Source organism: Ambystoma mexicanum, chromosome 12 (genome assembly GCF_040938575.1).
Source record: "Ambystoma mexicanum isolate Mex_15411 chromosome 12, UKY_AmexF1_1, whole genome shotgun sequence".
Taxonomy (NCBI): domain Eukaryota; kingdom Metazoa; phylum Chordata; class Amphibia; order Caudata; family Ambystomatidae; genus Ambystoma; species Ambystoma mexicanum.
Genome location: NC_090936.1, coordinates 626,530,962 through 626,555,574, shown reverse-complemented (window position 1 = coordinate 626,555,574; position 24,613 = coordinate 626,530,962). Strand labels below are relative to the sequence as shown.

At 52.2% G+C, this 24,613-nt stretch overlaps 1 protein-coding gene across 3 annotated transcripts in view; it reads left to right on the top strand.

The window, feature by feature from the left end:
- The window catches only part of FAM3C (FAM3 metabolism regulating signaling molecule C), a 655,720-nt gene that overhangs the window by 497,743 nt on the left and 133,364 nt on the right, over positions 1-24,613 (top strand). For all 3 annotated transcript variants that reach the window (XM_069629081.1, XM_069629083.1, XM_069629082.1), the window contains exon 7: positions 23,981-24,031. In XM_069629081.1, the coding sequence (XP_069485182.1) occupies positions 23,981-24,031 (51 nt within the window). The remainder of the gene's footprint in view (positions 1-23,980; positions 24,032-24,613) is intronic.

Here is a 24,613-nt window from a genome sequence, read left to right as displayed (position 1 = left end):
CGTGTATTACAGGGGTGCGCGAGAAATCCTACACGCGATTGGGCCTGTGCGAGTGGGGCAGTGTATTACGTAGGTGTGCGGGAAGTTGAAGAGGTGAATTGCCAGTGTGGGTCCTCCCAGGTCTCCCCTCTACCCCCTCCACGACCTCTGCAGGCAGCCCACACCACAGGGGACTACCCTGCACCCCTGGTCATGTCCCGCAGGCAGCCCATCCACCATGGGCATGCCCCCCAGCCAAGCCACATGTCCCCTTGCACCCCCACCCCCCAGCACCGTGGGGCACCTGCCAGCAGGCCCCCAACCATGTCCCACTCATGTCCCCTTGCACCCCCACCCCTCCAGTCACCAGGGGCAGCCTCCACCAGGCCCCCACCCATGTCTCCCCCCACCCCTCCAGTCACCAGGGGCAGCCTCCACAAGGCCCCCACCCATGTCTCCCACCCCCCAGCACTGTGGGGCACCTGCCAGCAGGCCCCCAACCATGTCTCCCAGCACCCCCACCCCCAGTCACCAGGGGCAGCCTCCACCAGGCCCCCACCCATGTCTCCCACCACCCCCACTCCTCCAGTCACCAGGGGCAGCCTCCACCAGGCCCCCAACCATGTCTCCCACCACCCCCAGTCACCAGGGGCAGCCTCCACAAGGCCCCCACCCATGTCTCCCACCACCCCACCCCCCAGTCACCAGGGGCAGCCTCCACAAGGCCCCCACCCATGTCTCCCACCACCCCCACCCCCCAGTCACCAGGGGCAGCCTCCACAAGGCCCCCACCCATGTCTCCGACCACCCCCACCCCCCAGTCACCAGGGGCAGCCTCCACAAGGCCCCCAACCATGTCTCCCAGCACCCCCACCCCTCCAGTCACCAGGGGCAGCCTCCACCAGGCCCCCACCCATGTCTCCCACCACCCCCACTCCTCCAGTCACCAGGGGCAGCCTCCACAAGGCCCCCACCCATGTCTCCCACCACCCCCACTCCCCAGTCACCAGGGGCAGCCTCCACAAGGCCCCCACCCATGTCTCCCACCACCCCCACCCCCCAGCAGGCCCCCACTCATGTCCCCCTGCACCCCCACCCCCCAGCACTGTGGGGCACCTGCCAGCAGGCCCCAAATCATGTCCCCTTGCACCCCCACCCCCAGCAGGCCCCCACTCATGTCCCCCTGCACCCCCACCCCCCAGCACTGTGGGGCACCTGCCAGCAGGCCCCCAACCATGTCCCCTTGCACCCCCACCCCCCAGCAGGCCCCCCACTCATGTCCCCCTGCACCCCCACCCCCCAGCACTGTGGGGCACCTGCCAGCAGGCCCCCAACCATGTCCCCTTGCACCCCCACCCCCCAGCAGGCCCCCACTCATGTCCCCCTGCACCCCCACCCCCCAGCACTGTGGGGCACCTGCCAGCAGGCCCCCAACCATGTCCCACTCATGTCCCCTTGCTCCCCCACCCTCCAGCAGGCCCCCACTCATGTCCCCTTGCACCCCCACCCCCCTGCAGGCCCCCACTCATGTCCCCCTGCCCCCAGGTCCTGACGAAACGCAATCATGGCAGTAATGGGCAGCATACCCAGCACAAACACCCAGCCAAGGATTGCATCCACCCACATAGTAGATGCAATTACATGATACAACCCCAATGGCAAGTATGTAAATGAACACATGTCCGTCACACACACATACACAATGGGTGCAAGTGAATGTCAAAACCCAGATCATGACATGCATGAAACCAATGAGAAAATACCACAAATGTAAGTAATAAATATATGTATTAAAGATGAAAATGAAGTAAAGAAATAAAACACACAACAATGGGGATGACAAAACAAATGGTCCATGTCCGAGAACTAATAGAAAAAATCAAAAAACAAAGGAATCCAAAAACTAATGTAGTCCAAAGCAAAATAATGGGGGGAAAAATAAGGAAAAACCATTGCCTCATGGTGAACACAAATATAAATCCAACAAATGTTTTCCAAACATCAAACTATGTACAAGAATATCCCAGGGTCCATGAGCCCAACACCATAAATGAAACCTACTACTACTAACTTATAATAAAAATATATACAGAAAAGTGGCCGTTGTCCGAGCGGTCCAAAAAAAACTTTAAAAATAAAGGAAACCTAACACTAACTAACTAAAGAACTATATACAATGGCAGCGGGCAAGTCCTGCGGCTCACTCTGTGATGTTGCCGGCCAGGGCATCCTCGAACTCCATGCCGATGTCCCGGAGGCGGAACTCTGTCCTGGCCCCGAGGTCTCGCAGGGACAACCCCGTGTCCACCTCAAACTCCCTCCGAGCTTCCTCGAGGCACTCAGCCCGCCTCAACGCCCGACGCATGGAGAACTCCGCCCTGACCATGGTGAGCCGCTCCTCTTCCGCCCGCTGCCGCTCCGCACCTATCCGCTGGACCAACTGCTCCCACACGGAAGACACTGCCATCCCAGGGTTCTCCTGCCCTCCGGCCGATGCCTGCCCCTCTGATCTTGATGGCCCCGAGCCATGATGCCTCCCACGTCGAGCCTGCTGCTGCCTCCGACGCCACTGCCTCTGCCAGCACGACGGCATCCAGGCTGATGGAATCCACCGATGCCGTCGTGCACGTGCCCTGCCAGATGATGCCGGCACATCCTCCATCTGCAGGGGGACAGTTGCTGGTGTGTCCACCCCTGCTGGACCTTCGACTCCCGACTGTGGCAGGGATGGGGTCCCCACCGAGCTGGCTGCGTTGGTCGGGGCAGGTCCACAGATGGCCCTGGTGGCATCTGGGTCGGAAGACGGCATGGAGCACGACTGGCGCATAGCCTCCACAGAGGAGGAGAGGGTCGCCAGAAGGCCACACACATGTAGGAAACCCCCGACCATGGCGGCTCCCAAATTGTTCACGTACGCACGGTGCTCTTCGTGATGATGTGCATGCTCCTCCCGGGAAGCATGCACCTCATCACGAATGCCAGCCGTGCGCAACGCGCCACCAATCAGGACCCTCTCCACACGGCCAGGGGTCCCCTCGTCCGCAGGTAGAGGAGTGTCAGATGACATGGACATCTCCCCTACCTGCGGACGGGCCTGGGATGGGGCATCCCTGCTGGTGCATGGTGGTGCAGTCACAGTGTCAGGGACAGTGACATGCACAGGCACCTCCACGGCGACCTGTGCTGCCTCCTGCCCCTGGCCCTGGACTGCACCACTTGCACCAGCGGGGATGCCCCCACCAGGCCCCATGTGTGGCTCAGTAGCGGCCTCCTCCCCCTCTGTGGAAACCACCAACCTGGATGTCTCCACGCCGTCTTCCGCCGGTGCAAGCCCCTGTGGGGGCTCACCCACCCCTTCCGCTGCAGCCGTGGTGGCATCCCCGCCGCTCTGCTCCACAGCGCCTTCTCCGCCCTCTTCTTCACTTGCCACTGTGTAGAGGGAGACATAGAACACAAGCATCAGGGTACTGTACAATGGTCCCCTAGACAGGAAGCAACAGCAGATGAGTGGCACTGTCATACATCACTTCCATCATGTCCCTCCACAACACATGGGTCAGTGCAGGCAAAACACATACAGTTACAGGCATGGCGCATGCCATGGACATTGGCATACATGACCAAGGGACTCATGATTCATACAATGTTGGTTTTAAACTCACATGCCTCATGGGTCTTGCCATCACATGCACACACCTCACCGTAGTTCCATCCATCTGGCCTCGTACACCACAGACGCAGTGGATACAAGGATGACTAGGCTGCATCAGTGAATCTGAACATTGTCACAGACATGTCTCATGCATCCATGGCAGTTACAAGTCACAGACACGCAGGTCAGACACACACACATGGACACCATACGTGTACATGGGACCAGCACCCATCCCTCACCCCCACCCATGTCCAGGAACAGAGACTGCCATGCTTCCATGTGTCCATTCCGCACAGAGCCCCCCATGTTGCAATAGAACACATGCACCAACCATGTGGTTCACACATCACTGTACTCACATGCCTGACCATGATGTCCCTGCACACACACATACGTACATGGCCTATGTCACACATACAGGCAGGTATCAGACAACCAGCACACTGCAACATGCCCTGTCTCACACAGTAATGCTTGGCCACTTACCGGCCAACTCCAGATGGGTCTGCCTCCGAAGGATCTGGGCGTGGAGCGCTGGGTCTACGCGTTCCAGGACCCTCATCTGGATGTCACTCAGACGTGCCCGGCCCCCCTCCGCGAGGCGCCGGGCCTTATTGAGGGTCCTGGACCTCAAGTCCTCCCAGCGCTTCTTGATGTGCTTGATGTCGCGGGTTGCCACCCCCTCCGCGTTGATGGCAACCACTACATCGTCCCAGATCATCTCCCGTCCTTCCTTGTTGGCGCGTGGTCTTCCGAAGAGGGCATCATAATGCCCCAGGACATGCTCCACCAGGACACCAACTTCCTTCTCACTGAAGCTGGTGGCCCTCTGCCTCTCTGGCTGGGGGTCGCCACTGGTCTCAGATGGTGCTTGCCCCGACATGGCGACCCCCGAGGCAGGCGTGGGTGGGCAACCGGGTCCTGGGGCTGGGCTGTGGAGCGATGGTATCCCAGTCGGGAGTCTACTGTTCCAGCAGGGGTCGACACAGCAACTGGACCCCTGCAGATGGCTGATGTGCAGGCACCAAATGGCAGGGCACGGTGGCAGCAGGCAGGCAGGCAGCAGCAGATGGCACGTGGGAGGCTGCTCGGGGCACTGGGGGGCAGTGATTCGGCCTTCTGGGCAGGAGCGTTGTCTTCCGTGTGTATTCGCGTGGCCAGCTTGATACGGAGTGATTTGGCACGTGAAAAATCTGCACGTCAGCGTGTAATTCGAGGAAAGGCCCGTAGCGCGTAAGCGCGTCTGCACGCATACGCATTTTCATTGGACCAAAGGCCCTCAGCGCGTGAGCGCGTCTGTGACGTGTCGTGCGAGGGTGTATCCCTCATTGCACGTGATGACAGAACACACGTGGATTTCAACCAATCGCGTGTGAAAGTTCACGGCACCCCGGAACACACGTACCCAGGCTAATCGTGTGTGGAACTACCCGCGCACCCGGAAAAACACGTACCCAGGCTAATCGCGTGTGGAACTACCCGCGCACCCGGAAACACACGTACCCAGGCCAATCGCGTGTTCGCTCGCTCCCCTCCGATCACACGCGATGACACCCGAATACGGGAAACACATGCACGGCAAAAGACGTGCACAGGCGTCAACGAGTCCGCCCACACGGAGGCGTCCCGCGGACAGCATAAAAGTGCGCGCAAACAACAAACGCCTATATACAGCGACGATGAATGCCCCATTTGTTGCTGCACTGATCGTGGGACACCGCAGGAGGAGGAGAATAGCCAGGGCACGCATTTTTGCACCACGGACAAGCCTTTTTGGGATGCCTGACGACCAGGTCTACGGCAGGTATAGGTTTCCACCCCATATCATCCTAGACCTGGTCAAGGAGTGGGAAGATGACCTCACATCCCCCACCCTTTGCTCCCAAGCATTGAGCCCCTTGGAGAAGCTGCTCAATGTCTTGCATTTTTTGGCCACTGGGTCGTTTCAGCGGACCACTGCCATAGTGTGGCGGGGGTCTCACAGGCCATGCAGTCACGCTGCCTACACCAGGTACTGGCAATCATGACAGCGCGCCCCTCAGTCCGCAGGCACATATACATGCCCAGAACACCCGCAGAAAGGCAGGCCGTTGTCCTGGATTTTTTCAGGGTGGCACACTTCCCCAAAGTGCTCGGTGCCATAGATTGCACCCATGTGACCCTACGTCCACCTAGGGCCACTGAGCACATCTACCGAAACCGCAAGCACTGGCATTCCATCAATGGTAGTATGCGATGCAAAGGGAATCATCACCTCTGTCTATGCAAACTACCCTGGCTCCACCCATGACAGTTTCATATACAGAATGTCCGCCCTGAGCCGGGCCATGGAAGCTGGGCAGCATGGCGACACATGGCTCCTAGGTCAGTACAAATGCCCTTGCACATGCATGCAAGTCACACACAGACAAATATCCCAACCCTAATAATCTCAATTATTATCACCTCCCCAGGGGACAGTGCCTACCCTCTGAGCAACCACATGATGACGCCAATCCGGAACCCCACCACACCACCCCAGGTAAGATACAACGCCGCCCATATTGCAACCAGGGGCATAGTGGAGCGCACATTCGGAGTGCTCAAGTCACGTTTCCGCTCCCTTGACCGCTCTGGTGGGCAACTACTCTATGCACCACCAGTAGTGTGCAGGATCATTGTGGCAGCATGTGTCCTGCACAATGTTGCAACACGGCAGTGCGTCACGGTGGACATGGTGGTGCCCCCACATCCCCAACCACAGGCACAGGCGCTGCCCATGGGAGGGGACAGGGCACGTGGCGAGGAAGCCCGGACCCAGCTTGTGGCCACATTTTTCACCTAAACTCCCACCCCTGCGGAGTGCACACAGGCCTGGCACATACCAGGTGACAATCGATGATGACAAAGTGACAGTCAACTGTCACAACCCTACCACCCTGAGATAGTTGCCATGGAAGTGCCACATCGTCTGCATCCCTAGCTACTTAAACACAAGCTATCCTGTGCAACCAAAATGCACACATATGACATGTGACATGACATGGGCCATACACAAGTATTCCAAGGCGCAATGAGGCAGGGGGGGGGAACAAGGGAACACAGAGAACGGTACTACTAGGCCAGGTGTCATTGAGATTGTGCAAGTGCAGGGGTAGGGGGAAGGGAAAAGTGCAAGGGGAAGGGTGGGGGGGGAGTCCAGTACAGGGGAAGTAGGCCAAAAAAATAATACATAGGTCGCCTGGTGGCAACTGCAAAGGTAAGTGCAGACAAGTGCTGGGAAGGGAGGGCTGTAGGGATAGAGAGACAGTACTGCAGTGCAGGGGTTGCCAGGGTGGCAGTGCAAGTGGACAGTGGCTGGGCCAGGGACCGAGGTTGGTGAGTGTCCCAGTAGCAGCTCCTGTGCAGTTCCAGTGAAGAATTCTGCAAGGGAGAGGCAGAGAGTAAGCAGAAGCAAAGAGGAAGGTCTTGAGGTGCTTCCAGAACTGGAGATGGTTCCCCTCAAGTTCAAGTCAGGCAGGAAGTCTGTTCCAGGGGGAGGGCCCTGCTGCGGAGAGAAACCTACCCCCAGCTAGTTGCTCTGAGAAGCGGATGACCTGGACATGCAAGGTGTGCATCACACACACCTGCAAAACAGGCCATGGCCATCACTGTCATGTCAGTCAAACCCTCCCAAACATCAACATGACATGGCAAGCAATACCCATACACTGACGCAGTAACAATAAGGTACACATTGCCATGTCCTAAATGTACAGTGGCATCGGACAATGATGCCTGACCCGGAATCAGATGAAATGACAGACCAACAAAATGTCCCACCCAAAATAAGTCATTTCCAAATGCATTGCAACAGTCGTAGACGTAACATCACAATGAATGCCTGTCTATATGCACATTATGCATTGCAAAATCAACACTGCAGCTCGTGTGCAGTGTCCCACTCCTGCATCACACTGCTCAGCGCACAGCACAGTGAACAGCCATTGCGTGTGATGCACACCCTGAGCATCACATCTAAGTGACAGACTACATCAAATTAGGCATGTACTGGAACCATAATCGGTCACAGAACATGTGCTGCCGGGACACAGTGGGTACCAGAAGGCAAACAGTGTACACGTGGATATGCAAGGGTGGGAGTACATGGAGTGCATCCGAGTGCAAGTGTGTGGTTCTGCAGGGACATGCACTCCACATATGCATGTTCACTCAAGAGACCATCAGTGTTCCCTACACATCACATGTGAACATCCACCATGTGTACACCCCAGCATGTCAAACCACAACTATCCCCTCGCACCTGAAAGGAAAACACAACACATGAACAGGCATTGATCAGCAGAACACAACATGTACATAGGACAACAACATTACAATATCAGAGTTCCCATCACACTGCAGGGCAATGCAACTATCAACAACAACCCCCCCCCCCCCCCCGCGCAAATGACCATGACCCACTGAACAACTGCACCTGGGTCATGGAGCCTCCAACCCTCATTTCCACCTGGCCACAGGATCACCTTTACCCTTCGTGTCCATCTCCCACCTTGTGTGTAAAAAGATGCCTGAACCCTCAGAATCCACACTCATTTCCAAAATCACAAAATCCAAGGCATGAAAACGAACCCAAACACCCTCCAGTAGATGACTTGACGTAGCAGTACCTCACAAACGCCAAGTACTACCACAATGATGCAACAACCAAGGTAGCACAGCAGAACAATGTCACGACAGGATGTGAGACGTGTGGTACATGACATAGGATGATGCACCATGAATGGATGTGTACTGTCACAGGTCCCCTGTACAGGCACGGGAGTCTCATGAAACAACCACCCACACCATGTCCCGGGTGCCTGCAAGGTCAAACTTACACAGGCCCCTGAGATCATGGTGCGGAATGAGGTTCAGGGATATGCAGTCAGGACAGGTGTATACACACTGGATGACTGGAATGAGTGGCAGGTGAGGGGAGGAGGAATGACACATGAAACTAGGGAATGCACGAAAATGTACAACCTGCATGAACACATACACAATCCAAACAAACTTGGACATCATTGTCATGGCCTTCTGTAGTCCAGGCTCAGGAGTGGTACGAACCAACCACCCCCTCTAGGGTTTTGGCGCCTGCAAGTTCGGGGCTTACACAGGCATCCGCAACCCCAGTGGGGAAAGAGGGTCGGGGAACGTTGCTTGGATAGGCACGGGAAGCAGGAACACCGGGTAGAGGGTACAGGTTTCATAATTGCATAGGATCACGGGTGATTAGGGAAAAAAACATACCAAATAGGACCACACATACATCCATGCATCAGTACACTCCCCAGCAAGCCTATGCAGGGCAGTTTGTAAGGAAAACAACAAGACACTTAGCTCTGGTTTTGAGTGCTGGCCTCCTGCCTGCGCACTTTCAGGGCCGGTTACAGGAGCACTGCAATGCTGCAAAGAGAGACACAGTCAACAACCTGTATGTGCCAATTACACGAAAACACAACACAAAACATGCCCCATAGCAACAAACTACTCTACAAACAGACAATCAGTGCTCGATGCTTCGTACCCATATATAACATCACCCCTGTGACGGGTCATACACAGTCAATGCAGTAAGTCAGGCGCTGGTGGGTGCGTGGCAAATGGAACACCAATGTGTCACAATTCACACAACATGCAATGTTCCCTGGGTAAGCAGACAGACCCATATGGCAAGCCATGACTACAGAGCAAGTTGCGTACCACCATGACCAAAACAAAGTTGGCAGTGCATTTATCATGAAGTACGTGGAATAGACATGCACTGCACCCAAGTATGTCCCTTGCTGTATGTCCCTGTGAGCTGCCCCTTTCCATGTCTTGGAAGGCTACATGGTTGATACAAGTGCCTCAATGAACCTTGGTGTACCGCAGGGTATGTGCCACTGCCCCTGCATGTGTCCCAGACAACCCTACTATCAACAGCCATCAGTCCACAAACACATCTGAGCTGCATTGTGTGCTTCAACACCAATATTCGTCTAAGCTCACCCTCAGTGCTGTGACTAAGCCTGCATGTGCAACTCGCCTGGTGCAAGCTTTGCTGTGTCGTGGCCCCCCTGTGATGCTCACCTTGCCTGGAGTTCTTTGGAACATGTCAGCAGTTCTAGGATGTGTTTCCAAACACTTGTGGGATCGCTATTAGGTCATGTGCGCTATTTACCACCAAAAATTTTTTGAAAAAAACGGGTCGGCAGCAAGTTATATCTTACCCTCAAACTTCCCACGAAGTTTGTAACAATGATACAAATTGAAAAATTGGTTCGGGAAGATATCTCGCGCTCACACCTGTATTTTGACAAGATTCCTCTACAATTTGTGATCAGAACAACATCAATTTAAAACCATCAATATAATGATTCCCAAAGAATGTTTTTTTTATTTATCAAAGAAAAAAGCAGCCTTTAATTTGTCAGAGAAAGAACAGCCAAACAGCCGACACGTGTTTCGACCTTGGGTCGTTATCAAGGCTATATGTGAAATTATACAGACAAATAATGTATGACAATTGAAAAAATGTATAAATAATATTAAAAACCATACCATATGATTCCACATGTCAGGTCAGGATGAGAGGTTTTTTTGCCATAGTCAAATGTTTGAAATAATATGAAAGAAAATCACAAAAATCAAAAAACAAAAATTAGTTCATGTATCCCCATTCTTCACAAAAACTTCCAATTTTCACTCAAGTTTAAACAAACAACAATTAGTACTTCCAAGTGCTTGTTGGACATGATTAATTAGTTACCATAAAGTCCCATTTTTTGTGAGGCCACTCTAGCTAGACCAAAATATAAATTTCCATGAATTTATAAAGTTAACTGTGGTCCCCCATTAGTACTTGATCAATCATGCAATATTGCTGTAACTAAGGCTACCCCATTTGCAAATCTCTAGAATTCTCCTGTGTTGAAGTGTAACAAATCACTCGATTATTCCTGGTCCTGAGTTGTCAATTCAATTATTCAAATCTGTATAAAAGATTCCTGTTTTAATTTGATTCATTAATATAACTAAACTGACTAGTATAATGGAATAATAATACAAAATATTAAATGGAAATGCTCACCAGCTTTTAACGATTTAAACTTCCTGAAAGAATTCTTATATATAGCTGAATGCTATCACCAAACTTTTTCACACATAAATGTGTATCTGATAAACAAAGTTCACCTGCAAAAATAATAATAAGCTCATTTGTATAAGTCACTACATTTGATTCCATCTCCTCTAAAGAACATTACTCTTATATTTTCTTGAAACTCACCATTCAAGGGGTTCGATCCCAGGTTTATTGTTATTCTAGAGAGATCCTGCACCCATCACAGGATCTAATATACTTTTTGCCCGCGAAAAACGCGGCCCGTACTTGCAGTTCCTTAAATTGGATCTGCGTTCCTTTCTCTTATAAAATCCACTATCCATATGTCTATGGATATCTTTAATGATAGCTTTGTGAAAAGTTTCAATTACATTCTCTGTACCCAGTTGAGGGGTGAATTTTGATTTTGGTTTTAATTCTTTTAAATCAAGATGTCTGGTGTTGACACCCAATGTTTGACAAATTGACTCTATATCCACTATAGTATCTTGATTTAAATTTGTCAAGGTAGTAATATTGTGAATGTCAGAGATAGAGTACAAACTCAGCGGATTCAAAGTGGTCTTGGGCTGAAACATTTTCACCTGATTTGCAAAATATTTCTTTAATTTCAATTTTCTTATGAATTTGAAAATATCAATCTGAAAATTCACAAAATCTGTTTTTACACTCGGTGCAAAAGACAAACCTTTATTCAGCACGGCAATTTCCACCTCTGAGAGGTGTTTGTCCGACAAATTGATAACCAAATTACATTTCATTGGTTCCCCTGTCGTTTCTTGGTGCTGGACCTGGTAACGTATATATTTAGCCACATGCCCGTGTTTGTTTCAAAAGCATTAGAGTAGACGTCGCGCGCTCGTACGCGTGACGTCATCACGTTATTAAACGCATGACGTCATCGCGTCCGTGTGCGCGTGACGTCACTGCAAGTACGGCCCGCGTTTTTCGCGGGCAAAAAGTATATTGGATCCTGTGATGGGTGCAGGATCTCTCTAGAATAACAATAAACCTGGGATCGAACCCCTTGAATGGTGAGTTTCAAGAAAATATAAGATTAATGTTCTTTAGAGGAGATGGAATCAAATGTAGTGACTTATACAAATGAGCTTATTATTATTTTTGCAGGTGAACTTTGTTTATCAGATACACATTTATGTGTTAAAAAGTTTGGTGATAGCATTCAGCTATATATAAGAATTCTTTCAGGAAGTTTAAATCGTTAAAAGCTGGTGAGCATTTCCATTTAATATTTTGTATTATTCCATTATACTAGTCAGTTTAGTTATATTAATGAATCAAATTAAAACAGGAATCTTTTATACAGATTTGAATAATTGAATTGACAACTCAGGACCAGGAATAATCGAGTGATTTGTTACACTTCAACACAGGAGAATTCTAGAGATTTGCAAATGGGGTAAGCCTTAGTTACAGCAATATTGCATGATTGATCAAGTACTAATGGGGGACCACAGTTAACTTTATAAATTCATGGAAATTTATATTTTGGTCTAGCTAGAGTGGCCTCACAAAAAATGGGACTTTATGGTAACTAATCATGTCCAACAAGCACTTGGAAGTACTAATTGTTGTTTGTTTAAACTTTAGTGAAAATTGGAAGTTTTTGTGAAGAATGGGGATACATGAACTAATTTTTGGTTTTTGATTTTTGTGATTTTCTTTCATATTATTTAAAACATTTGACTATGGCAAAAAAAACCTCTCTCATCCTGACCTGACATGTGGAATCATATGGTATGGTTTTTAATATTATTTATACATTTTTTCAATTGTCATACATTATTTGTCTGTATAATTTCATATATAGCCTTGATAACGACCCAAGGTCGAAACACGTGTCGGCTGTTTGGCTGTTCTTTCTCTGACAAATTAAAGGCTGCTTTTTTCTTTGATAAATCAAAAAAACATTCTTTGGGAATCATTATATTGATGGTTTTAAATTGATGTTGTTCTGATCACAAATTGTAGAGGAATCTTGTCAAAATACAGGTGTGAGCGCGAGATATCTTCCCGAACCAATTTTTCAGTTCTAGGATGTGGGTCTGCAATCACTGTGGCTCTGCTCGTGCACACATGTGCATGTGGGCACCAACAAACGGGTCAGGAATTCCGTCGTCCAATGGGCCATGTCTGCTGGCAAAGGTGCTCTGGTGCCTCATCCCCCTGCAGAAAGTGCATGAAACAAATGATTAATGCATCAAAGTGATCTGTGTGTGTCTCATCAGGCATCTCATTACTTGACCATGTCAGAGAGTCACATCACAAATCACACCATCAGTCCGTCTTTGACTTCCAAAGTGTGGAACACTATCTACAGCATGAATTGCAACAGGCACGTGTACAGGAAAGATATGAGACATAATACACAATGCATAGCAATCAATGTCCACATTAATCATGACACACCCCATCTAGCAAAAGCTGATAAGTGGACAATTACACCTAAATCATCCCGACTATGGGGTGTCAACACAAGTCACAAAGCACCAGACATGCCACAGATATGACAGTCCAAAGCCCTTGTGTAAAATTCTGTAACACCGAACCATCCTTGCGAGCCCATGGATAAGGGAGGCAGGAGTGGCATATGTGAGTCAAGGAACCCAAGCAGCAAACACATACACAAGACAACCATGAAGGGCCCAGCTGGAACAGACAGTGGATGCCTTCAAAAACCACAAGGCACCGCACTGTCACATGAAAGCACAATAGACTACAAATTTTAAACTAACTCAACTATTAACTAATTACACTAACTATGGAAAACCTACATTACCTATTTAAACTAACTATCAAACAGAAACTTAACTAACTAAACTAAAAGAAAAATCAAAAATGGCCACATACGACCCGGGGGGGAGGGGAGGCACCTAGGAGGGGGGAGGTACAGGGTGCTGCTCAACATCCACATGCGATGATGCTGAGCCAAAAAAAAATACCTCCATGGGCTCAACGCCTGCACAGCACGACCTATGTGGGAGATAGATGGTCGTCCGAGTCTGGCTCATCCTGGAAAGGAGGACGTGGCACAGTAGCCTGGCCACGCCTAGCCGCAGCTTGCCCCTCGTCGGCAGCAAGTCTGCCGGACAGGTGAGCCTGGTTCTGTGTGGCGATGTTACATAGGTCTGCATGCAGAACCTCACGTGATACACGTGCTTCCTCTTGCAAGGTAGCACGTGTAACACGGAGTTCCTCCTGCAAGGCCTGGCTGGACAACCGCTGCACCTCCCGGCAAGCCTGTAGCTCAGCTGAGATGGTGCGCTCAAGCTGTGCAAACCTCTCCTCTGCCTGCTGCCTCTGGGACATCATAAGGACACCCAGAGTGGATCTGAGGGAGGCGTACTCCTCCCTCAGGGCATCCATGTGCGCCTCTGCGTGAGCAGCAATTGCTTGACGCAGAGACGACATTTCAGCCTGGTGTGCCCTGTCTGAGGCCGCCATGCCCAGCCTGAGCGAGCGGGCCGTGGACCGTGCCGCCTGCTGCTGGAGAAGCACCTGCCTAGCAGGGGGGAGCACAGATCGGGCCACACGCTCCATGCTGTCAGCGATGTTCTCCATTGCTGCCCCCTGCCGTTCGGAATTGGCAGTCATGTCTTGCTCCCACTCAGTATACAGCGGTTGCGCGCGGCGACCGCGTTGCCGGGCTTGACCCCTGCGGGACCCAAGGACCGGAGGTCCTCGCTGTGTTGGCACCGCCTGCGGCTGCACGACTACATTCCCCCGTCGACGTGATGTCCCAGGCACATCAGTGACTGGTGTGGAGGGTGACCCTGCGTCCCGATCCACCACGGGCGGAGGAACCAAGACTGTCTGATCCCTCAGTGCAGGTGTCGCAGACAGAGGAGTGTCCACATCAGAATCACTCACCCCTGACACATGGACTTGATGCTCATCCAACTCAACATGGACGTCAGAGTCGTCATCAAGGCTGGACTCATAGGCAGCCAGAGACAGGATGGACTGCAGCACTTGGGGGTTTTCGTGGCCTACCACCCCACGACCCCCACTAGTGCCGGGTTGATGTGGTTTTACCAACCCTGTGTCTGGCATGACAACACCATCCTCTGCATCCATTGCGTCATCACCTGAAAAATAGAGAGGAAAAGGTCACTACACATGTCAGAAGCACACAACACACACACTGACAGCAAAGGCATCCGGCAGACATGTGACACACAACATATGACCTGGCATGCATGCTGGGTCTACTTTGAATAGCCACTGTGATCAGACCTGTTGAAAGGTGGCAGTTTGCATGGAAGTGGGTCTATGCAGTGCTGAAAATGTGTACGCCACTCACTACCTACATGTACAAGCACTCCATGGTGTGTGCCAGGAAATGTGAAGGCAGTGCAATGTCAAATTCAGACATCACATGCATTGTGTATTCAATGTGTACCATGTCTAGCAGCCAAGCACCCCTCCACCCCAGTACCAAAGCAGGGATGCCTAGCATGGTATCAAAAGGCTGCCCATACACCTGTGTATTGACAAGCAGTGTTGACTGGCATCAACAGCTTAATGTGATTCAAATTACAACACTGCTAATGATGCTGGGACAGTGGGCAGGACACATGATGGAAGATCCGGAGGCCAGCCACGTGTGAAGAAGACACGACAAGAGTTGGACAGAGTCATTGGCCATTGAACAGGCTGAGGCCTGTGAGCCACACAGATTGTCATTGCCTAAACATGTGTGCAACGCAGGACTGAGCCACAGTTGACATGGGGAGGCCGATAATATGGCAGGCAATGTATGTAACCAAGGACTCATATTACAGTGATCATCCAGTCAAGGACACATAGGGGCATGCGTGCAATGCACATGGAGCATGAATGGGCACTCATGTCCCTGCGGGACATCTGACCCATGCACAGTACAAGTGGGATACCCTGCATCGAGTACTAAGGCTGTACCACACGGCATATGTCTGGCAGTTTCTAAGCTGGAAGTTAGCATCTACACAGGACACATGAACAAGAAACTACACATTGGCAAGAATGTAGCAGACCAGTGCAAAGGTGGAACTGGGGTGCAGAGTGGCGGAGGAGGGGCAAGGGAGCATGCCCACATGGAGTCCCGCATGCAGGCAGAGGAGACATGCATGACGGTAGCATTGCATTACTTACACATCAGAACCATGTACACGTCACATGTAGCAGCAATCATGCACAACACATCCCACAAGTGAAACACACACGTCCTCAACAACTACGCATCAACACTCACTGGACTGGGCATCAAAGTCCAGCATCTCTCCCACACCTTCGACCAATTCTGGTGGTATGAACTCCGCAACGAGAGCCTCATGCGGAGTGAGTTCTTCCTCCTCTGGTGCAGGCCCACCGCCAGTCACCAGAGTCAAGTTGTAATTTGAGGCACGCTTAGCCTTAGTGCTGCGCTTGATGTCATTCCAGCGCTTTTTGCACTCCTGCGCCGTGCGCACCTCATGGCCGAATGAACTGACATGTTCCGCAACATGCTTCCAGTGGGTGTCACGTTGGGCAGCCGTAGTCCGACTATTGGCACCCACTAGCATGTCACGGCTGTGTCCCCGCACGTAGTCCACGAGGAAGTCCAGTTCCTGCTTACAGAAAGGCTTCTTCCTCGACGTGCAGGAGGTCGTGGCTGTGTGTGGGGTCCCAGCCTGTGCTGCAGGTGCAACCTTCCTCCTCTTGGACTGTGGTGCAGACCCTGGCTGGCTAATGCCGCCCTGACCAGTATGGCCAGTGGGTTCGGTGGATTGAGCCGAGGGAGTGGCAGGTGGAGGGATGACCAAAGGCCTGACTTGTGTCAGTGGCAGCTGGGTGCCGACTAATGGACCCTGCGCAGCAACATCAGCTGTGGCAGGGTCATTGACCGCAACGGTCCTGGTTGGCAGACTCACAACCAGGGTGCTGTTGGGTGCATCTGCCCCTGCACTTGCCAACACCCGGCTGTTCGGGGCAGCAGATGACATGACTGCCCCAGGGACACGTGTCTTGGTCTGAGCAGCCCGGCGTGCCCCTATGGTTTCCCCCTGGCCTGTTGGAGATCTACCAAGGGCTCTTCAAGTGCCAACGCAGCCTGCGCTGGCAGACCCTGAGCCTGGGTGGCGGTGTCCACAGCTGCACCTGCAGCTACCGCTACCCTTGGGCCCGTGGCAGTCGATGGAACGGACTGCTGGGTCATACGGGTGCCAGTGCCAGATGCAGGAGCTGCATCCCCCGGAACCACAGGGGGTGGTGGCATGGCTGCACCAACACATGGCACAACATTGTGCTCAAGTGGCGCACCCCTGCCTCTTCCCCCTCTGTGGCTGCCCTGGACACCCTGGAGTCACCCTACTCCCTGATCACCACGTCCCCGACCACGCCCGCCACGAGGAGTACGCCCAGCTGAGGCGCCCCTCTCCTTTGGTGGCCTCCCAACCATGGCACAGATGTAATAGTGCTGGCACAGATGGAGTGGTGCCAATGGGAGGTGTACACCACAATTGACCTGGGCAATTGGGGTGAAGGGGGTGGGAAGCAAGATGTTAACAGCCCCCCTGCACCTGCAAGGCTGTATGTGACCCCGGTGATGTAGTGACGGGTCACGCAACGCTCAGGCACCCCAAAACTGCAGTAAAACCGTGCACGCAACCCTGCAGCCTACGTGCGTGGATTTGACCTCCCGCAGTACGCGGTGGCACCCAGTAACACGAATAACGCGTACGCGTGGGACACGCAGGCTACGATGACATCGAAAATGGGTGCAATACACAGGGGCACCCGCAGTGGGAAAAGGAGCGTTTGCGACTCACCGTCTGACTAGCGCGATGCAGAAAAACACGCGTAGCCAATACCCCCGCCAAAAGAAGAGATGCGTCCTTGAGAGCTGTGAAGTAGATGGCGCGCGAAACAACTGGAAGCAGCAACACACGTCGGTCTCCACGGAAGGCACGTACAGCGAACTGCTGGGCCCGCTCACCTTTAACCCGTGCTGAGGGAAACGCACGCGCGCGTCACGTCACATGCGGACGTGCAGTTTTTCACGCGCGATTACGCGCATTACACGCAGACATGCAGTTTTTCACGTGCGATTACGCGCATTACACGCGGACGTGCAGTTTTCCACACGCGATTAGCCTGGGTACGTGTGTTTCCGGGTGCGCGGGTAGTTCCACACGCGATTAGCCTGGGTACGTGTTTTTCCGGGTGCGCGGGTAGTTCCACACGCGATTAGCCTTGGTACGTGTGTTCCGGGGTGCCGTGAACTTTCACACGCGATTGGTTGAAATCCACGTTTGTTCTGTCATCACGTGCAATGAGGGATACACCCTCGCACGACACGTCACAGACGCGCTCACGCGCTGAGGGCCTTTGGTCCAATGAAAATGCGTATGCGTGCAGACGCGCTTACGCGCTACGGGCCTTTCCTCGAATTACACGCTGACGTGCAGATTTTTCACGTGCCAAATCACTCCGTATCAAGCTGGCCACGCGAATACACACGGAAGACCACGCTCCTGCCCAGAAGGCCGAATCACTCCCCCCCCCCCCCCCCAGTGCCCCGAGCAGCCTCCCACGTGCCATCTGCTGCTGCCTGCCTGCTGTCACCGTGCCCTGCCATTTGGTGCCTGCACATCAGCCATCTGCAGGGGTCCAGTTGCTGTGTCGACCCCTGCTGGAACAGTAGACTCCCGACTGGGATACCATCGCTCCACAGCCCAGACCCAGTTGCCCACCCACGCCTGCCTCGGGGTCGCCATGTCGGGGCAAGCACCATCTGAGACCAGTGGCGACCCCCAGCCAGAGAGGCAGAGGGCCACCAGCTTCAGTGAGAAGGAAGTTGGTGTCCTGGTGGAGCATGTCCTGGGGCATTATGATGCCCTCTTCGGAAGACCACGCGCCAACAAGGAAGGACGGGAGAGGATCTGGGACGATGTAGTGGTTGCCATCAACGCGGAGGGGGTGGCAACCCGCGACATCAAGCACATCAAGAAGCGCTGGGAGGACTTGAGGTCCAGGACCCTCAATAAGGCCCGGCGCCTCGCGGAGGGGGGCCGGGCACGCCTGAGTGACATCCAGATGAGGGTCCTGGAACGCGTAGACCCAGCGCTCCACGCCCAGATCCTTCGGAGGCAGACCCATCTGGAGTTGGCCGGTAAGTGGCCAAGCATTACTGTGTGAGACAGGGCATGTTGCAGTGTGCTGGTTGTCTGATACCTGCCTGTATGTGTGACATAGGCCATGTACGTATGTGTGTGTGCAGGGACATCATGGTCAGGCATGTGAGTACAGTGATGTGTGAACCACATGGTTGGTGCATGTGTTCTATTGCAACATGGGGGGCTCTGTGCGGAATGGACACATGGAAGCATGGCAGTCTCTGTTCCTGGACATGGGTGGGGGTGAGGGATGGGTGCTCGTCCCATGTACACGTATGGTGTCCATGTGTGTGTGTCTGACCTGCGTGTCTGTGACTTGTAACTGCCATGGATGCATGAGACATGTCTGTGACAATGTTCAGATTCACTGATGCAGCCTAGTAATCCTTGTATCCACTGCGTCTGTGGTGTACGAGGCCAGATGGATGGAACTACGGTGAGGTATGTGCATGTGATGGCAAGACCCATGATGCATGTGAGTTTAAAACCAACATTGTATGAATCATGAGTCCCTTGGTCATGTATGCCAATGTCCATGGCATGCGCCATGCCTGTTACTGTATGTGTTTTGCCTGCACTGACCCATGTGTTGTGGAGGGACATGATGGAAGTGATGTATGACAGTGCCACTCATCTGCTGTTGCTTCCTGTCTAGGGGACCATTGTACAGTACCCTGATGCTTGTGTTCTATGTCTCCCTCTACACAGTGGCAAGTGAAGAAGAGGGCGGAGAAGGCGCTGTGGAGCAGAGCGGCGGGGATGCCACCACGACTGCAGCGGAAGGGGTGGGTGAGCCCCCACAGGGGCTTGCACCGGCGGAAGACGGCGTGGAGACATCCAGGTTGGTGGTTTCCAGAGGGGGAGGAGGCCGCTACTGAGCCACACATGGGGCCTGGTGGGGGCATCCCTGCTGGTGCAAGTGGTGCAGTCCAGGGCCAGGGGCAGGAGGCAGCACAGGTCGCCGTGGAGGTGCCTGTGCATGTCACTGTCCCTGACACTGTGACTGCACCACCATGCACCAGCAGGGATGCCCCATCCCAGGCCCGTCCGCAGGTAGGGGAGATGTCCATGTCATCTGACACTCCTCTACCTGCGGACGAGGGGACCCCTGGCCGTGTGGAGAGGGTCCTGATTGGTGTCGCGTTGCGCACGGCTGGCATTCGTGATGAGGTGCATGCTTCCCGGGAGGAGCATGCACATCATCACGAAGAGCACCGTGCGTACGTGAACCATTTGGGAGCCGCCATGGTCGGGGGTTTCCTACATGTGTGTGGCCTTCTGGCGACCCTCTCCTCCTCTGTGGAGGCTATGCGCCAGTCGTGCTCCATGCCGTCTTCCGGCCCAGATGCCACCAGGGCCCCCTGTGGACCTGCCCCGACCAACGCAGCCAGCTCGGTGGGGACCCCATCCCTGCCACAGTCGGTGGACACACCAGCAACTGTCCCCCTGCAGATGGAGGATGTGCCGGCATCATCTGGCAGGGCACGTGCACGACGGCATCGGTGGATTCCATCAGCCTGGATGCCGTCGTGCTGGCAGAGGCAGTGGCGTCGGAGGCAGCAGCAGGCTCGACGTGGGAGGCATCATGGCTCGGGGCCATCAAGATCAGAGGGGCAGGCATCGACCGGAGGGCAGGAGAACCCAGGGATGGCAGTGTCTTCCGTGTGGGAGCAGTTGGTCCAGCGGATAGGTGCGGAGCGGCAGCGGGCGGAAGAGGAGCGGCTCACCATGGTCAGGGCGGATTTCTCCATGCGTCGGGCGTTGAGGCTGGCTGAATGCCTCGAGGAAGCTCGCAGGGAGTTTGAGGTTGACACGGGGTTGTCCCTGCGAGACCTCGGGGCCAGGACAGAGTCCCGCCTCCGGGACATCGACATGGAGTTCGAGGATGCCTTGGCCGGCAACATCACAGAGTGAGCCGCAGGACTTGCCCGCTGCCATTGTATATAGTTCTTTAGTTAGTTAGTGTTAGGTTTCCTTTATTTTTTAAGTTTTTTTTGGACCGCTTGGACAATGGCCATTTTTCTGTATATATTTTTATTATTAGTTAGTAGTAGTAGGTTTCATTTATGGTGTTGGGCTCATGGACCCTGGGATATTCTTGTACATAGTTTGATGTTTGGAAAACATTTGTCGGATTTATATTTGTGTTCACCATGAGGCAATGGTTTTTCCTTATTTTTCCCCCCATTATTTTGCTTTGGACTACATTAGTTTTTGGATTCCTTTGTTTTTTGATTTTTTCTATTAGTTCTCGGACATGGACCATTTGTTTTGTCATCCCCATTGTTGTGTGTTTTATTTCTTTACTTCATTTTCATCTTTAATACATATATTTATTACTTACATTAGTGGTATTTTCTCATTGGTTTCATGCATGTCATGATCTGGGTTTTGACATTCACTTGCACCCATTGTGTATGTGTGTGTGACGGACATGTGTTCATTTACATACTTGCCATTGGGGTTGTATCATGTAATTGCATCTACTATGTGGGTGGATGCAATCCTTGGCTGGGTGTTTGTGCTGGGTATGCTGCCCATTACTGCCATGATTGCGTTTCGTCAGGACCTGGGGGCAGGGGGACATGAGTGGGGGCCTGCAGGGGGGTGGGGGTGCAAGGGGACATGAGTGGGGGCCTGCTGGGGGGTGGGGGTGCAAGGGGACATGAGTGGGACATGGTTGGGGGCCTGCTGGCAGGTGCCCCACAGTGCTGGGGGGTGGGGGTGCAGGGGGACATGAGTGGGGGCCTGCTGGGGGGTGGGGGTGCAAGGGGACATGGTTGGGGGCCTGCTGGCAGGTGCCCCACAGTGCTGGGGGGTGGGGGTGCAGGGGGACATGAGTGGGGGCCTGCTGGGGGGTGGTGGTGCAAGGGGACATCGTTGGGGGCCTGCTGGCAGGTGCCCCACAGTGCTGGGGGGTGGGGGTGCAAGGGGACATGGGGCTTGGCTGGGGGGCATGCCCATGGTGGATGGGCTGCCTGCGGGACATGACCAGGGGTGCAGGGTAGTCCCCTGTGGTGTGGGCTGTCTGCAGAGGTCGTGGAGGGGGTAGAGGGGAGACCTGGGAGGACCCACACTGGCAATTCACCTCTTCAACTTCCCGCACACCTACGTAATACACTGCCCCACTCGCACAGGCCCAATCGCGTGTAGGATTTCTCGCGCACCCCTGTAATACACGTACCCAGGCCAATCGCGTGTAGATTTTCTCGCGCACCCCTGAAATCCACGTACCCAGGCCAATCGCGTGTAGATTTTCTCGCGCACCCCTGTAATACACGTACCCAGGCCAATCGCGTGTAGCATTTCTCGCGCACCCCTGAAATCCACGTACCAGGCCAATCGCGTGTAGATTTCCTCGCGCACCCCTGTAATACACGTACCCAGGCCAATCGCGTGTAGAATTTCTCGCGCACCCCTGAAACCCACGTACCCCACTCAATCGCGCCACTTTTTTGATGCGCTGGGACTCTACCGCCTGCCTTCGTGTGGCGGCCGTGTTTCAGCTTGTGCGTGTCTTTGGCTGTGCGTGGCTTTGCCCTATTCGATTCCATGAATACGTGTGGTTCGAGTGCGTGTGGGCGTTCCGTCTGCTTCCCTGCAGTACATCCCCAGTTACGCCCTTATTTTCGCGTGTTGTTCCCCATTCCGCGCGTTACGCCCCATGTCCCGCCCACTTTCTGGTGTGTGCGCTGAGGTTGTGCGCTTTCACTGTGCGCGTCGCGCACGCCTTTTCGCGATGTTGCAGTGACTTGTGCGCCATGCACGGGTTTGGCGCACATCCCGCGGTGAACACGCGCAGGGACTTCCATGAATCGCACGCGTGCGCCTGTTTTTTTCCGCTTGCGCATGCTTGCGCATGCTTGCGCGAAGATTTTCGGCGCACGTTTGTTCCATGAATCGGCCCCTTAATGTCCTTTAGTTCTTGGCCCTGCTGAAAAGTGGTTGTAGGTCCTTAACAGTTCTGTTAAGTTGTGGTAAGGCTTGGTACAAGGTGAACACTAGAGACACTCATTCTGTAGTTCTCATTTCTCTGTATTGTAGCTCTCTTGAAACTTTCAGTAAGCAGTCGGAGTCCTAGCCAATTTGTCTGGCTGAGTGTTAGTTTGCCAGAAACTGTGGAATACAGCGAGTTGCATGTCCCTTGTCCTCATGTTGGATCATATGCACTGGGACCCGTGTGCCTGGCTGTGGATGACAGTTTAATGTGGTTTGGATAGAAACATTTTCTCTGCAGTTATTTGTTCCTTATGTATTGCAAATGTACAGAAAACCCATGTGCACACATACATGCAAACTGTAGCATGAACACTGAAGGCATTGTTAAAGCAGTGTAATATTTCCAACTGGTCTGTCTGCAAGCTAACACTGCTACTATGTACATTTATAGCTGTTCAATTAGATGATAGCAGTACTGCATGCAAGCCGTGCACTTACGGAACGTGTGCAAATTACTGCAGCTTTTGATGTGAAACTGTATGGTCTATTCCAAACTTTGCTTTTTACCATGAGATTAAGATCTGCATGATTTGGAAAGCCCCTGCATTCATTCTTCTCGGCATAGTATTTTCACTTCGTCCAAATAAAAAGTATCAAACTGGACTAATATAGAGACAAACTTTTACTTTGTTTACACTTTACATTGGTTAATGCGTCAACGATTTTGTTTCCTTATTTGTAAATCATTGCCATTGCAAGTCAATTTTTTTTAGCAAGATCAATGCATGAATTGTTTTTTCTGTCATAAACATTGTTCATAATATGTTGTGTACAGCACAACTATGCACTTTATAACCTCTTTAAAGTACTTTGTGACATTGCTAGAAAACATTACGAAAAGCAAAGTTCTTGATACAATGTCTGTTAGTGCTGAAAGCATGCACTTAAGATGTTGTATACAGCCTAAATGGGGGTCAAGAAGACGGTGATTGTAAGAGATGGCAGAGAAATGTATTTATTGATAAAGTACACTGATGGAAAGCAATCGATGAATTAATGCTTATTTTCTTGGCATGTTACAATTTAAAGTAAATACATTCATAACTAAATGTGTTTCTTTGCTAGGAAAAACTGGGCAAGCAGTGGACACGAAATATTATGACTTATGGGGTGCAGGTAAGTGTTTAGTCTGTTCTCTGATTAAGTGTGAACAAACCTTGTTTGTGTTGCTTTACTTGAAATGTGACAGTTCATGTTGCATCCAATTGTGCATTTTCTGTGTGGTAGCATGCCTGATGCAGTTAATAGCTGGCTAGCCACCTTTAATAGTTAGCCTTGCCCAAACCAACGTTTTCAATCGATAGGTTCTTTACGTAATCTTTATTTAGCAGTATTTACTGTATTTTTCTTAGTTCACTTGTTTGGCCCAGAAATGTTGCATGCATAGCCTTACTGTGTCAGAACGCCATCCTGGTCGCTATGGCGACATTTGCGCTTTCCTCGAGGTGCTGTTCTTTCACGTTTAGCGGTTTAGTCTTCCATCCAAGATGGCGCCTTCCCACAATAACCGTTAATGCATATATCGGGGAAAGAGACGGCGAGCAAACGCATCTCAACTTGGTGAGTACCAACGCTGTCATTCTTCTAGTTGCTTGTTCCTTCGCTCCTTCCTGCCTCCTATTTTTCTGGAATTTGCTTTGTTTTCCTTTCTGCTGTCCCATGTTCCTGCTTTTCTTGACTTGACGTCCTTTCTTGTTA